The following is a 16,801-nucleotide window of genomic DNA, read 5'->3' on the forward strand; positions in this document are numbered from 1 at the left end:
CTTTGATTCTCCTTTCAGACTTCCATGTGTTGAGCCCATTTTACACTCCTTGTTTTGTTCTTAATTTTATTTCTCATCAGACCTTGTCTTCTGGACTTTCACGGCTGTAGTGTAGCTGCCTGCTTCATCACTGTAGCCTCAGCTAAAGTTTGTACACAAGTGCAAATCCTCTTGATTATTCTCAGTCCCTCCCTACGTTAACTCCAGGTCAACCCTGCAGTGAGCCAGCTGGCTCATCAAACAGAGGAACGCAGATACATGCTTGGGTGTCAGACACATTTGAATTCTGCCTCTGTAGGCAGTTATGGATGCAAACCTCTTGAGCGATGAGTGTGGTAGACTCAAGGCTGTATTTACACATACCGACAAAGATGGTAGAGAATTAGCTACAGAAAACTGTAAAAAAAACCAGTAGTCTGACAGTAGTTGCACTGGGAGTTGTTAGATAAATCTGAACTATTAAAAAGTTTGAAGGTTAGTGCTAGAATCCTTTAAAGCATAAATTTCTGAACCTAAAGTACCATATCAATTTTTACAACAAACAGTTGACTGCAGAGTATTTTATTTTAGGTTTTGGCTGTGTTTTACTGTTGTCCAACCATTACTTTTTGATTTATACATGTCTCTTAAGTATGTAAATAAGTGCACTTCATGCAGTAAATAGTACTTTGTTTTATAAGCATCTCTTAAAGATACTTTCAACATCCTTAGTGACACATGTGACTTTTAGATCAGCAATTAAACCTTTAGTCTTCTGCCACACAGGTGAATATCTAGGATCTAAGCATCTTTTTCAGAAAAGAAGTATGAGTTTTGTCATGCGTGGTCTGTGGTTAATGAAAAGGGGGGGTAATTCCTCCCCAGAGGAAAATGACAGTACAAGCACAAGGTCTTTTTGTGGAGCAATAAATAGACTGTTTCTTGAAGCTTAGAGAGGAGAGACTTTGAGAAGAAAGGCAAGACGTTTAAAATGACAGAAAATAATTGGGAGTAACTTCATAGAATCGTTGTGTTTGGCTTTGAAAATAAAAGCCCCAAGATTGCCTTGGGATTTATATTGCAACAGGAAATCATTAGCTTACGACAACATGGTATTTCATTGACATCTTTTAAGTATATCACCCTTCGTGAAATGTTTTCCATTTTAAAGCAAGATTACGAGTTTCAGCTATACTAAAACATATCATTCTCATTTTATTTATGTTCCTTTCTGTAAGACACAATTTTATCTGCTTATGAAAACCTTGTATGAATTACTTCTGAGATTTAAATGTTCTTTGAAGTAGAACTTAAAGAAGATGTGGCTGAGACCAACAGACAGGACTTACGTAGGCCTTACGTTTTGCTGTCATGTCAAATCAGAATTTGTGAAGAAGAGATATCTTTTATTGGACAAAATGAGATAGCTGTATTTACTAAGCTATATATGCCCAGGTATCTTGCTACTTACTTTACTTTAATAGAATAACAAAACTTACGTTCCTTAAACTGTTAGAACTATACACTGTCTTTTATACAGCTCTTGCTGTACAGACTCTTGTATAGTCTTATATGGGAATTTTTCTTTAGGAGCTCCTTGTACTGATGCAGATTTTTGAATACAAAAGTGCAAAATACATATTAAGCTTTTGTATTTTCTTTTGGTATAGGCTATATGTGTGGGCTCAGAAAATATGCAGATAATGTATCCTGCAATCTTTGACCAGCTGTTGGCCTTTGTAGAATTTTCCTGCAAGCCTCCACAGTATGGACAGTTGGAAACAAAGCATGTTGCGAATGCAAAGTATAATCAGGTAATTAATTAGAAATCTCGCTTGTTTCACTTGGCTGGTGAACTGAATTCAGTTTCAGATATAGGTCGTTTAGCAAGATGCATTTATTCCATCTGGAAAAACTTTGCTGTGCATGTTGTATGGTATAATATGTTAATTTATTAGTTGTTTTTTTTAAACATGCTTTTGTTATCTTTGTTTGCTCCCTTTGGATTCTACTTTGCTTTTATAGATTGTATTCCTCTGTGTAGGAAGGGTCATGCCTGGACACCAGACATAGTGAATGTGTCTGAATTTTTCCAGTGAATTAATCTAAAATAACTTGTCCTACACGTGATACCAAATTTAGTAGAAAGACATAATAATTTTGAATGGAGAAAATTCCCTCAAGCTGCAAGTTTTTTAATTGCACGTGCTGTAGAGAAATGGGACATGTTCAGTAATTCTTTTGATCTGTGTACTCTGCTGTTCACTAAGCATGAGCATCTGATTCAGTGTAATCAAAGAGGTAACTATTATGTATGTATTAATTCTTCTTATTCTGTTTGTCCTGCAACACAATGGAATCACACTAGATACAACTATTTGCACCGGTGAGTTAAATTTCCTTAAAGATTGTCCTAATGTAGTTGTCTTGCCTAGACTGCAACATTTCTCCTACTTAAATGTACTTTACTTCAATGTAGAGTACATTTCCATAGTCAGACTACACTGTATTTGCAGTTTTGTTGCTTGGACCATATTCTTAGCAAACCTTGCATGCATTAAACAGAAAGTTCAATGCAAAACATATGTTTTCACATATAGTTCAGTAATTTACTGATTTCTTTTCCTAGGCGGAATGGGTAGCATTGAATTATGTACCGTTTGCTGAGAGATCATTGGAAGTTGTTGTGGACTTATACCAAAAGACAGCTTGCCATAAAGCTGTGGTAACGGAGAAGGTTCTTCAGAACATTATTAAGGTAAAAGTTTTTTCTGCATATGCGCTGAATTTAATGAGCTCATATTGAAAGTCATGAGTTTTATTTTGAGCTAGTATTGATAAACACTTTCTGGGAAGCCTAAAGCTTTAGTAAACAAATGGAAATTTTATGAAGACACGCAGAAGGTAGTAATTTCTTTTCAAGCTGCAAAAGTATTGATTAGCCTATATGTATTGTTCTTTAGCTGGATAATGTCAGCATCAGTATTTCACTGTTAAGATAGAAATTAACAAATGTGTTAGACCACAAAGTATTAATCTTTTAAAGTATTGTGCACCTGAATCTGATAAGCAGGCCTCTTGGTAAATATGGCGAAGTACAGAGACCAGTTTCTGTAGAGTGACATATATGCTTTGTGGACGTGCGCTCTAGCTATTGCTTTTGATTTTTTAATTACTTTTGTGTGTCATTAATGTAGCTATGAAATGTTACAGGTGCACGAATGTGCCTTTAAGGAGAAATTACCAAACTAAACTTCTTTTTTGACCTTGCTTCCATTTTAGCAAAATTTTTCGTAAATAATAGTAGTAGTAGTAAACGTCTGGGGGAAAAAAAGAGATGTATGCAACCTAGGTTTATTTGTAATGACTTGGCTGACATCAGGTTGTTCCTGTATAAAGATTTAGAAACCCGAATGTGCTTTAAAATAGTTACGTGGTATTATTTGGAATCTGTTATGAATTAAATATTTGTCTTTCAAAGTTAATGCAGTTGTTTTCCACTTCTGTTTTAATGGGATAGGTTAAATTGATATAAACACTACTTCTCTTTAATGTTCACGGTTGATAATAATGTGATTCTTTGCAGTAGATGAAAATTTTAAAAAATTATTTTTCATCTCTCCAAAACCCATGTTGATAGTGGAATTAGATTTGACCCCTATGAACAACAGCAGCAGCAGAAAAGATTCTGTTTATCTCTAGGGTTAGATCTTAGCTCTCATAATAATTTTGGACAATAGAGAGTTAATTACAGTTGGTTCACACTTGATAGCAAGAGTGAATCTTTCCTCTCTTTGCTTTCCTCAAATGAAAGACCTCACTAAAAGCATTGGGAGCATATGTGTAATACCTGAATTTAGTCACTGTGTATTTGAAATGTAAATTAAATAATTAGTTTTCCAAACTTGATATCGGGTTCAGTTAGTTTGACTAACAATTCTAAAATGAATACGTACAGTGTAAATAGCACAAATGCTTAATGTTTTTAAACTCATTAGTTACTTTCTTTTATAGATAGAAAGACAGCTTCAATATCTAAAAGGCTTAAAATTTGCTGTTTTCATCTGCTATATATTTGAGTTGTATTGCAGCCTTTATCTTAGAATTTCACTAACTCTTTTTGCTTTTAAACTTCATGTGGTTTAACGGTCAGCAACAACCAGGTGTCTTGCAGTGGTTATGTATACAGTTCAACTTCTGCATATTAGGAAAAGTTTAATGAGGCTTTTTTTCCTATACTGTGTAAGCACTTGGGATAGCTTTCTAGGAACGGGACTAAACTTTCCAGAATACACTTATGATAATGAACTGGCTACAGTCTGTTAGATGTTAGGAAAGCCCATTTATCAGGTTTAGCAGAAATGGTGGATGGCAATACAGAAAAAGAAAATTAGCATGTAATTTCACAGTCTGATTGGTAATGGATCAACTCTGACTTCTAACCATGTACTTGGCAACAGACCTGTGCTTTAGACAGCTGGGATATAAATCATCTTTATAATTACATTTTTAAAAGAACATCTCGTATACCAGCAGAAAAGGAGGGAGGGATGTGTACTATCATCTGTGACAGTGTCTGCCAAGATCTTCTGCAGAAACCTGTCATATTCTTAGATTTGTCTGAGCAACTATAAATTTTAACTTTCTTTTTGCAGACACTAAGAATACCTCTTAGTCTGAAATATTCCTGTCCTTCTGAAAGCACATGGAAGCTAGCTGTTTCCTCTCTTCTCAAAGTTCTCTCTATCGGACTACCTGTTGCGAGGCAGCATGCATCTTCTGGAAAATTTGACAGTATGTGGCCAGAGCTGGCAAATACTTTTGAAGACTTTTTATTCACCAAAAGGTAAACACAGTTTATTTATTTATTTATTTTAGTATTTGTAAATGTGTCAGTAGAGTTCTGTAAAAATAGCCTTATCTGTAGAGATATTTGATATCTAAAAAATATTTTAATGAATGAACGAAAAATGTAACCAGTCTGTCTACTTCAAAAAGTGTAGAAAAGTAGAAAAGACTTTATTTAAAAGGTGAAAAGTCAGAGCATGAAAGAGCTCAACTGACCTTTGAATACAAGACATAGCTTTTTTGACCAGGCCAAGGAATTCTGTATGGATTCCCAAGGATATTTACTATTGATTTGATAAAGAGTTACTGATACATACTCAATTTGTTCCTTTTTTCACTTTGAACAGAGTTGCAACAATGATTTTTTAAATTTTTTTGAGTTAAGGTGAACACCATTAACTATATTTATTTTTCTTGAGTTCCATCCTGAAGTAGTCAACTTACTATGAATTTTGGAAAATTACTTCTTGCATTGCTATTCACTTAGAAGCCCGTAGTTTTCTTGCATTTGTTTCTACACAGGTACATTGACTGCACCTTAATAATTAACCACACTTTACTTACAATACTTTGTGAAAAGTGTAGCTAAATAGTCAGGTTTGTAACTAGGCAGACAGGCAGATGTTTAAGTACATCCATAATCTCTCAGGAATGGAATGTTGTAGATGTGGGCAGGTTGAGAAGTCCAGAAGTGGAAAATAATAACAATCAGAGACTTAAACAATCTGATCTATTAGTTTGTTTAACCAAAAGAATATATCATTAGGAAGACATGATATGTCTTCAGAATATTCTAAAAGATTGCTCTAGAGAAGAATTTTTATTGTCCCTTGAGAATGGGTAAAAATGCATTTCACTACAGCAATATAGTCTGGATTAGACATTAAGGAAACCTTTTACTGTGAGGAAGGTTAGATATTCTAGAAGATGCTTAGGAGCAGTATGGAATTTCCATCTTCTGTGAACATCTATGGGTAAACATCATTTAGGAGTTGTTCAAGTATATCTGATAGTGTCTCCGATTAAAGGACAATGTGGAATATGAAAAATGTAATTCTCTGATTTTCTGTGTGTATGTTGATTTCAGTAACAAATTAATCTTTCTTTTTAATAGGTACAGAAGAACCCGACTGTTTTCTAATGTTAATATGTTCTGTATTTGTGTGTGCATAGTTTGCAAACACACAAAAATTAGCAACCAAGCACAGCTGTATTTACTAATGATGAATAAATAGCAGCTTGCCCCAAACAGATAAAAATAAATACTAATAAAACTTAATTTTAGAGACAAATCCATTAGTGAAAATATTTGTAATAATGAATGGTTTTGGAATGTCATCAATAGGGTTACATGACAATTTAATTAAAAACTTTTCTTTTGTTTTTCCATTTACTTCGTAGAAATATTATTGAATAGTAGGAGTACCTTAAGATAAAAGAGCTCATCGAGACTACATAAAAGACACTTTAATCATGCAAGTTTTTGTTCTCATGCTTCACTGTTTCTTGAATTTAAAATAATCTTTGCAATATCTGGTTTGGCTTTATTTTTCAGCTACAGTTAGTAGTCCTGCTTCCATTCTGAGACAGGCAGTCCAGATTAATTAACACCCTATAATCAATATCACTGTTGGGTATACAAAATTAAAATGAAGGTTTTTCAGGTTGTTGTAGAAGATTTTATATTCATTTAGAAGTTATTTTGGGAATATGAACTACTATTTGCTGTAAATGAATTATTCCTACATATCTGCAAAGCAGATGAAACATAGTCATTTTGCATGTTTTTAGCTGATTCAGACTGGCACTGCTACAGTTTTTGAATATTAATCATTCATAAATTCAGGGAAGTAAAATTATCACAGATCTTCAATGTAATTCAAGATAATCCACCTTTATCTGCATGACCTTTTTGGCCAAATATGTTGTCTGTTTTTCTTAATTTACAGCAAGTGATTTATACTTTTCTTGAAAGTTATTCCAACCATAGAAATTCCATCTTAACGTGTTGCCTGCTAGAAACAATCACTGTTGGCATTAATTCTAATAGCTTTTGCCAGCTGTCATACATGGGTGAATATTCTCTGGAGGTAAAGGAAAAATAGTACTTCTGTGAATATTTATGATGCCCTACAACTTGTCTGTCTTCGCTTAAATCTTTTCTCAGCTTTAGAGACCAGAGTGTATTCTATGATTTTACGTACAAAAATGTGTTTTAGGGATCAGCATTTTCATCAAAATTAAAAATGTTCTCAGAAAAGTTATATGAAACTTTTCTGTTCTCTTACGTAGAAACTTTAAGGTTCAAAAGAATTTAAAATATGAAAAATAGGCCAGAGGTTTATAGAACCTATGGCTGTAGCAGGATAATCTGGCCTGTGATTATAATTAATGGCCATTATCATTACTGTTTTCCGGGCTTGTTATGAGTAGGTGATTTTTGCTGATGTAGTTGTGTGTTTATATGGCTATTGAATGTCTGGTTTGGGGTGTGGGGGAGGTTTTTTGCCCCTTTAGTGTCCATCTTTTTCTAAATAGCAGTTTGTCTTCCCAAGTGCATGGTTCTCCTACTTACAGTTAGAGCCCTGACCCTGTAGCTTTAGGACAGATAACCCTCCATCAGCCTGAGCCTTGTGGTCCTAAAAAAAGTTAAAGCTGAGAGGGGAGTACATCTGCCTCATGCCAGTAATAGCAGTCATTTCTCCTTTTCTTCATCCTCTTCCTCCTCCTCCTCCCCACAATGCTCCTGAAGTGTGCCTCTCTCTCTGTGATGCAAGGAGGGCTCTAGAGATAGCTGTGGAAGTTCCCCACACTGAGGTAATTTTCTTCTGATTTCCTTCAGTTAAGTCCTCCTGCACTTCTGTGCAAGATGCTGTGAAACTAGCCATGGCAACTAGGGCAACCTGTCCCTTTTGTGCTGAAATTAAATTGTGTGTTTTAGTGGATTGTAACTGCAGTATAGTCAGTCTCTTACATTTGTAGTTGTTCCATTTCTAAGTAAATTGAACTCAGAATTTTCAAATTTACCGTATTGTCTTTTTTCTTTGTTACAGTTCTAATAGAAAATATATGTTAATCATAGTGGTGTCTTATTCCAGAATAATTTGGGAGAATCTATTCACTGTTTTGAAAATAATAGCTAAAATTTATTGCTGAGTTGAGGTGCATGTCAGCCTTTAGATTATAGGTGAAGGCAATGGGAATGCACTTTCCAGCTGTCCGTGTTGGTCCTTTATTTTAGGCCATGTGATGTAAGAACTGTTTTCTGGTGTGTTCCTTGATTTTTTTATATTAACAACGACTTGTGTTTTTTAAAACTTTTGGTAGTACTTTGTTTTTTTGTCTGTATCACCGAAATCAATTGACCAAGCTACAGATGAGAAGATGAGAGCACTCTGTGCTCTTAGATTAGTGACTTGTACACTTTACTTGGTTTTAGTGACCCTGCTGACCATAACTGCAGTTTACTGCAGCTGTGAGTCAGTCACCCCTGGTGGCTTTCCAACTTGCAAATATGCCACGCAGGACAGGGGGTTTATTAAGTCATGTGCAGAAGTGTACTAATCTGGTTGCACTGCTGAAGACCAGCACGGATTGAAAAGGTTCTGGCGCGCAAAGAATTTGGAAAATACAATTCAGAGACACCCCAAGAGGCTCTCTGTGAGACAGAATAAAAGCATTACTGCATTATCTAGATTTTTACCATTATCCAACGTATCGCCCCTTATGACAGGAATAGTTAGATATATCCAGTTAAATCTGAATACAGTTAGAGCTGAAAATTGACTTTATGCCAGCGTTCTGTAATTTTTCCTCAGCTCTCTGCTTCAAGGAAACTGAAATGTTTTGTCACAAAGAAACTTCCTTTTCTTCCTCCACTCTTGTATGCTTTTTCATACTCCACACTTTCCACTATTTAATGTTCTACATGTTCCATGCTATTATCTTCCCAGGCTTCATGCAAAGCTAGGTAAATATCTTCCTTTTGTACTCGCTTTTCAGACCTTTATTCTTGAAAGCTGACTTAGCACTGCTGGGATGGTTCTAAAAATGAAATGCCTGCATCTCTGTAAAACTTGCTAATGTCTGATGGAAGTCAGTCCACAGAGCAACACTGCATAACAGATTTGGCTAGTTTTTCCCTTTACCGTTGTTCATTAAAATATCCCAGTGCATATTGTCTTGGTTTTGTATGCACGTTCTCCAAGTCTCTACCTGGCTGAGGATAGAGTAGAAAGATAAAAATCTATTTCACTGATGTTCTTAATTTTTAATCAATATTTTAAACATTTTTCTAGTCTGACTCATAGTTCTTCTAATCACTGTTGTTCTAGAAATTGCTTCCACCGGTGAAACTGAGGTGGCATTCGTTAGGCAAGCGGTCACTGTGGTTAGAACCCTTAAACTAAAGCACTGTGAATCTCTGTGTTTAAAATAGTGAACCTCCTCTGTGTGGTCTTGCCTCTGCCTTTTGGACGGGAACAGGATTTCAAGCCAGCTACGGGGCTGAATGTGAGGAGATAGTCAACTCATGTTTAAAAAGTACAGAGCACAGCAGAAATGGTCTGTGCCACTTTGTACATCAAGAAATTTCAAATATAGCCAAAAGAGCCCAGGTACAGGAAAAAGGAAAATGTTGCTGTCATAGAGGATTAATGGCTTCCAAGCAGTAAGTTTCAGGGTTGTTTTTGTTGTTTTTCTTTAAAAAGCAAGCTACAGCTGAGGAGGCTCAATAATCTTGATTTTTATTATAAATCAGAATGACATTTAAAAATTAATACATTTAATGTAACTTAATTTAGATAAAATTGTCTTTTAGTAAGGGGCTGGTCTGTTTATTATTTCATATCGTGCTTCTTTCCCAGAGGCTTTCATGGAAGCATGTCAAGCCATTATATAAAATAAAATTCAACAAACGTGTGTGTATATATAATTTACTAGAGCAGAAGTCTGTGCTTACATGAGGGAATTAAATCAATAGCCTCCAAAAAGATGCTTCAGAGCAGAGTGCTGCTGTGCACAGCAGGACTCTGGGAGGCTGTTAGCTCTTTGTTGTTACGGCTCCAGCACCCTCCTTGGATGGTGGGCAGCGGCTGGAATCTCTGTACCTAGGAAAGCCAGCAACAGTTTGTATCGCGCTGCCTCTTATCTTCCCTGGCTCTTGACCCTTCGGGTATGGTTTGGCAGTATTGCATCAGACCAGCAAAGCTTTTGGCCCCTAGGTAGATGTTTCATACAGACACCTTAGAAAAATCTATTTACCTGGGAATAATGTGCTACGTGAACAAGTATGTAGCGTAATCTGTAGTATATATGGCAGATCAGATGTGGATGACTGGACAGAAAGGTCTTAACATCTCTTTAAAGTAAATCTCAGCTCACAGTCAGTTGTAAATTAGGAAGTGTCAGAATCAAAGCTTCCCATGTATTTCTACATGACTTGCATTTGTATGCATCATAATAGTTTATTTAAAGGTTTTGCATAGGTAGCTTCTTCATGTTACAAAAGGTACTGACTGAACAGCTACTTAATATTTAATTTATTCTTTGTTTTCAATGTGTACCTCCAACCTTTCTGGCTGCCTAACACACAAACCACTAATAACCACAGTATTTCATATTTTTTCTTTTGTTTTTTCCTAGTCATGTATGTTACACATGAGTGTTTCACAGACAATGGTGAAGTTATCTACATAAAGTCCCTTTGAGAAAGGAAGGTTCATTTATTTTTCAAACATAAACATTGGCACCTACTGTCATAATTGTCAAAACTGAAAATTAGCTATAGTGTGCAGACTGAACCTTAGGTGTCTCATGCTAAGCAGCCAGAAGATCGGGGAAAGAAGCCTATGTTGGAAAAATCTTACCTGGTCAGCAACACAGAGGAACACTGGGAAAAAAAGCCACCAAAAACCTGTTAGCTAAACTAACCAGATTTGAATAAGATTTAGAAGCCTCCGAAGTTCTTAAACCTTTCATTATAGTTGGCAATGGGATGGAGAAGACAGGCCCAGACGAGTACCCTTGTGAGGACAAGGCTGGCACAGGTCCACAATTGTATATTTGGCAGCTGCCTTGCCAGTGAGCACGTGTTTTGCTCTGAAGTACGCACCACATGTCTTTTTTTTCCTGGGGAGGGATATGAGGTGGAGGAAAAGCTGGGGGCTGGGGAGGGAGTTAGGAAATACGCCAAAGGATGCCAGTCGGCTTGACACTACAGTACCGCACCAATTCCTCTGCTTACAGAACAGCTTCGTTCTTTGTTCAGTCCAGTGCGCTGTTTTCCTTGCATCTGCTTATTCTGCCATAAATTAGGCAGGGAATGTTGTGGCAGATTGACCCTAGCATTTTCCTTCCTTCTCAGTAGTGACTATCTTGTGTACTTAATCAGGTGATTTCTCAGGGCCGAGGGGGGGAGCATCATCTAATGTAAGATGCATCGTGACACACAAGCATACACAGTAGCAGCAAGTTGAAGTACCACAGACAATCTTAATTCCAATATTTCTAACTGTTCTTTTGAAATGGTGAAATTTCCAAACTGTTCCACAGCTTGAAGATGTTGTATAATTCTTTTTAAAAGGCAAAATGTAGAATTATGGAAGAAGGAGAGAATTTGAGATACAAAATTAAATTGACTTTTTATAGTGCCTTGACTCTAATTTTTGTTGTTAATGCTACTGGTTATTCCATTAGCTGCATGCACTAACTTCTTACCATCAGTGCACATGACACACTGTGGAGAAACTGAACCCACATCCCAGTGGGTTTTGCAACTGTCTTTATATTTCAGAGAGACATAGGCGTGAGGATTCTGACTTCTGGTCTATGTCAGAAAAACGAGGGTAGTGTAACTTGGTCAGAACAGACACATATGTAGGCCTGTTTGCTGCTTCTGTTGGGTTAGTGGGATGCCTAAGGAAGAGTGCAGGGTGACCGCATAATACTTTCATGATACAATCCTTCAGCCTCCCAATGTACATAACTCAGAAAGCTCTTGTACCACGGGTTGTCATTGGCTTATAGTCTGTTTTTCTTCTAGTAATTTCACTAACTGTATGTTGAATCTGTGTAGATTTTAGCAAGCGATCCTGTGATTATGGGATTATAAACAAAGTATTTTGGAGTTTATCTATTTTGTGAAGTACCTTTGATTTCCCAGCCTGCAAAGTGCAGTAGGAGCAGATCTGTAAAGCAAAACAGTTCATGATAAGGATCCATCACCCACAGAGTGCTCACTTGAGATTTTTATTTCAGAGTAGCTCTAGTCTGGCTTCCTGTCATGCAAGCATGTGCGAGAGTTTAGAATACATTTTTAAATTTAGTTTCATCAAAAATGAATACAGTTCTATGCACTCTAAGGTCAGATGTGAACCAAGGTTTATAAACGGGGATGTCTAAAAGTTTAATTTGAAAAGCCCATGTCTGATACAGACTAAAACACTGATGTCAGTACATCAGCTGAAGTAGTTGATTGCTGTCTTGAGTAGGAGGCCTTTTTCTGTCCTGCTGAGGAACTTCACCCAATAACTCAGAAGCATAATCCAGCAAAGGAAAGGAATTTGAATTTGCTGAATGGGTAGTCCAGTGTGTACAGGGAAGGATGTAGTAAATGAAATAAAATTTCGCCACAGAAGACTGCATGACAGATGGCTGGCATAAAATTTGCAATTAAATGGTACAAGATTTCCAAATTTACAAGCAGGTAAGGTAGGATGTTGTAAAGTATTGGGTAATTGTCATGGTTGAATCATTTCTGGACATTTCATCTGTAAGTAATTTATATATACAATGGAAGAACTGCAGAAAGTTCTGAATTTCTTCAAAATTATTGTTTGTAAAATGAGTTTCTCTCTTCATAAAATTTGTTAAGAATGAGAACAAATATATAATTTCAGTTATCAAGGAAAAATAATGTCCCATTAATGAAAAGTGTGTTTCATTAATGCAGAAGAAAATGTAATTTTTTAGATTTACTCAAAAGTCTCTTTATCTTGCGTAGTGAGAGAAAAAGTAAAATGTAAAAAACTGATCCCCTGATCATACCTTCACAGACTCATCTTAACAGATATAGTGACTTTTGCACATATGAGAGTTTACTTTGAGATGCATATGAAAAATGGTGTTGGTGGTGCAAGTCCTTAATCAGGTCCATCAGTTGTAACTCTTCAGTTTTAGTGTTTTACTACTTGTATCTTTTGAATCATTTTTATCATCATTATTCATAAGATATTCATAACATTGCCATATAACAGTACCAACTTGATGCATGTATTAACTTTAAATGTAATGCATTTCCCCAGACTTATCTCCTTAAACGTTGTGAATTTAAACGTATAACATAGCATGTTTGTTTTTAGTACACCTCCTGATAATCTTTCAATTCAAGAATTTCAGAAGAATGAGAGTATTGATGTTGAGGTAAGGAGACTGTAACAAATATGTTGTCAAACGTAACGAGATGGTGACATTCACAGATTGCATTTGGTTCTGAAATAATTTTTTGAGAAGTTACCCATTCATTATTTTTCCTGTGATACCATTTCCCTCTTTGAAAAGCATAGGCTCAGAATTTGGCTGCTTCAGAGTTATGTAGAAAGTAGGAAGGGGCATGCCAAAAACTCTCAAGTTCAAAACAGCGTAAAGTGGCTAAACCGCAATGTTTCTGCCTCTAACCTGTTTCTTATTTAGTATGTTATTGCCAGGCAATTACACAGGTAATTGTATACATGGAGGAAGCTGACAGTTAAACATGAAGTGAGTGCTTTCCATGTTGAGGGGGGGTATTCAGCCAACAGTGACATTGTTGCCCTCCAGATGTGTTCTCACTACTGAAAAGCTTGTGCATAAATGAAGAAATGTCTTGTTTGTGCAGTACAGAGACAGCTGTAATTGTAAAAGAGGGCATGTTTGGTTGGATAACACCGAAGAAAATTAAAGAGAACATGGTACTTGGCATGAAGAGGGACTTGTCCCCTTTCACTCCAGCACAGAGAGGTGTGGCAGCCCAGGGATTAAGGGTACAAAGTAGAAGGGCTTGCAGAGAAGATATGGCAGTATCTGTGGGTTTGATCACCTGTCATCTCTCCAGAGTGGCAGCTGGCATACAGAGATTTCTGGATGAAAAGTGGGAGTGGTTCTGCCTGCAGTGAGCAGTACTCTTGAGGTCTAATGCCTTAATTTATGGAGATCTAAACCCACTTTGTTCCTAAGCAGGAGCATCAAACCCAAGGATAGAAAGCATTTCAGTTAATGTTCTTTGCCTTAAGCTCGTTTAGATAATTAACTCGCTTGTTCTGCTTTGCAGATGTCTCATTGTAAGCATATGATATATTTGTTAATGTCATAGGGAGGATATGGAATTGAGTGGAAGTAGAGAAAGACACCTAATATTGGATCTTCTCTTTTCAAAACCATAAATTCCATTTGAAGAATATACTTCAAATGTCAGTGGAATATGACTGGTAACTGCTTCAGAGACTCCGACAAAAGTGGAGGGAAAAACTTGTTATTATTTAAAGTTTAACGTTACATGCAAGATGGCAATTCTTGGACATATCTGCAAATTGTAAAAGTTAGCATTGGAATATTTTGTGAAGTTTCATTAGATATGTCTCTTTGTTTAATGTTTCTGTCTTCTTCGTGCTAGAATTACTACTTTAATATCCAGAACACCAATATAAATATATTCAATTTATTTTAGGTGGTGCAGCTTATCAGCACAGAGATACTGCCATATGCTAATTTTATTCCTAAGGAATTTGTTGGTCAAATAATGACTATGCTTAATAAAGGCTCAATACATTCTCAGTCATCCTCCTTCACAGGTATGGTACCTGAATGACAAAAGATAACAGTGTTTAAATCTACTAGAAAGTAGTGAAAATGTTGAGTACTTGTTCTGATAAAGACTTGAAGTTCCATGGCATGTATTCAGTATAGACTGAATTTGCTATCCAGCTTGTTTTTATAGATTATATTTTATTTCATGGAAGTTCCTGAGCATTCCTTGTGATTTTTTTTAAAATTATTTCCTTACTTCTTAGTCAGTATCATATATAATAGCGTAGTTGTGTTACTTTATACTTTTTACGCAGTTTGTTTTGCATTGTGCCAGCTGAAATATTTCTAACAATAATTTCAGAAAATTGTAAGACAGACATAATACCATGTTCTTAAAAATTAAATGACCTTAGCATAACTACATGGTGTAGCTAACCAGATGCCTTCTCTGCTGTTAAGAGGAAAGCATTTATAGTTTTTTGGGAAAGATGAAAAAAATGGACATAAGCCATGACAGAGAAAAGTATTTGGATTATACAGTACCAATATTAGTACTTATGGTGTAGAACTGGGGTTGCTGGGTTTTTTTTAATTGATTTCATAATTTTTTTATTAAAGCAATGTCAAGTAGGTGACATGTTACTGAATGTGTTGCGTATTCTGTCTTTTTAGAACTGTTGTGATTGTTGCACAGTCACTTTTTCTTCAAATGTATTCTTAATAATCGTTCTTATCACTAGTGATGTTTTTTAATACTACAAGAGTGATAACCTTTTTGCAAAATACAATAAAGTGATTGAAATGCAACATTTAGTGTATTGGCATGCACACTGCACAATTAAATGTGACATTTTACTTTGACAGAAGCTGAAATAGATATTCGAATGAGAGAGGAATTTTCTAAGGTGTGTTTTGAAATACTGCTCCAGTTTTCATTCAGTAATAAAGTCACAACTCCTCAGGAAGGCTACATCTCTAGAATGGCACTTTCTGTGCTCTTGAAAAGGTCACAGGATGTATTGCATCGCTACATAGAAGATGAGAGATTGAGTGGCAAATGTCCTCTTCCACGGTACGTACATTGTCTTTAGGAAATGAAAGATATTACCAGTACTCTGAGAAGGTTTCATTCAAAATATCACTCAATCCTTAAAAAAATAGTGTGTGTGGGTGAAATCTAAAGACAGGGAAATATTTCTGGAGAAGACATTTCAAAGAAAATGTTTATACCAATTTTTTGTTGAAAAAGCTTTGAATAATAATGGGTCACATTTGGTGCGGTTACACAGACAGTAGGAATATGATTTAGAAACTAATAGTTTCAGTTATTGAAACAATGGTTCTGATACCTACAACATAATAATTCTGAAAGCTGATTTCCCTTTATTCCCAATAGAGCTATATATAGTTTCTAAATTGAGAGGTGGAGTGACCTCAAAAATAAGAGAAAATATCCAAACAGCAATGTTGTGAATCATGACTCGAGTACTTGTTCTTGAAACAGAAAAACTGACTGAAGTACCAGGAAATTCTTTAAAATGGGAGCTTATTTAAATTTCAGTTAACTTTTGAAGGTTTTGATCACGAATGATGGAACTGATTATTTTCATGTTACAGTTAATCATGTACATGAGTATTTTCAGACTGAGATGTGTGTGCCGTTAAGTGTTTCCAGTGTGACATTTAAAGCTATCCTAGCTGAGACAGCAGCAATGCTGGTGGGAACATTAAAGACAAATTATAACCTTAATCTCTAAATATCCTTTTTTTTTGGTAGGCTTCATTGCAGCTGTTTCAATTACCTAGGTTTTTTAGTGTTGTGTAAGTTTCATAGAAAAGCTTATATTCTTGAACCAAAAATGAGTAGTTGACTGTTTGTGCTTTTTCCTTTGTAGGCAACAAGTAACAGAAATCATATTTGTTTTAAAAGCTGTCAGTACTCTCATAGATTCACTTAAAAAAACTCAACCTGAAAATGGTAAGTTATTGTTAAACAACATAGTTCTAAACAAGATAACATCGTATCTTTTACAAAGACATCTTTATTCTTTCATATAGTAATTTTCACATAAATTTGCAAAAAAAGTGTAATTTGTAAAATTCAGTATTGGGTAATTCTGTGTATATGTAGGTGGCAGGTAGACCAAAAAAAAAAAAAAAACCCACAAAGTTTTTCCAGTAGACCTAGAAG

The 16,801-nt window shown here is 35.7% G+C and overlaps 1 protein-coding gene across 4 annotated transcripts in view; it reads left to right on the top strand.

Moving 5' to 3' along the window:
* MON2 (MON2 homolog, regulator of endosome-to-Golgi trafficking) overlaps nucleotides 1-16,801 on the top strand; it is an 89,414-nt gene that overhangs the window by 53,366 nt on the left and 19,247 nt on the right. The window contains exons 27-34 of one of the 4 annotated variants that reach the window (XM_080390712.1): nucleotides 1,650-1,793; nucleotides 2,348-2,365; nucleotides 2,609-2,737; nucleotides 4,635-4,825; nucleotides 13,188-13,248; nucleotides 14,531-14,654; nucleotides 15,475-15,682; nucleotides 16,506-16,588. In XM_080390712.1, coding sequence (XP_080246838.1) covers nucleotides 1,650-1,793; nucleotides 2,348-2,365; nucleotides 2,609-2,737; nucleotides 4,635-4,825; nucleotides 13,188-13,248; nucleotides 14,531-14,654; nucleotides 15,475-15,682; nucleotides 16,506-16,588 — 958 coding nt within the window. Of the gene's footprint in view, nucleotides 1-1,649; nucleotides 1,794-2,347; nucleotides 2,366-2,608; nucleotides 2,738-4,634; nucleotides 4,826-5,941; nucleotides 13,249-14,530; nucleotides 14,655-15,474; nucleotides 15,683-16,505; nucleotides 16,589-16,801 lie in introns of those variants that run through there. The other 3 variants (XM_080390713.1, XR_013928672.1, XR_013928673.1) reach the window with 3 other exon arrangements.

The sequence above is a fragment of the Falco punctatus genome (assembly GCF_963210335.1).
Source record: "Falco punctatus genome assembly, chromosome: 6".
Classification (NCBI taxonomy): domain Eukaryota; kingdom Metazoa; phylum Chordata; class Aves; order Falconiformes; family Falconidae; genus Falco; species Falco punctatus.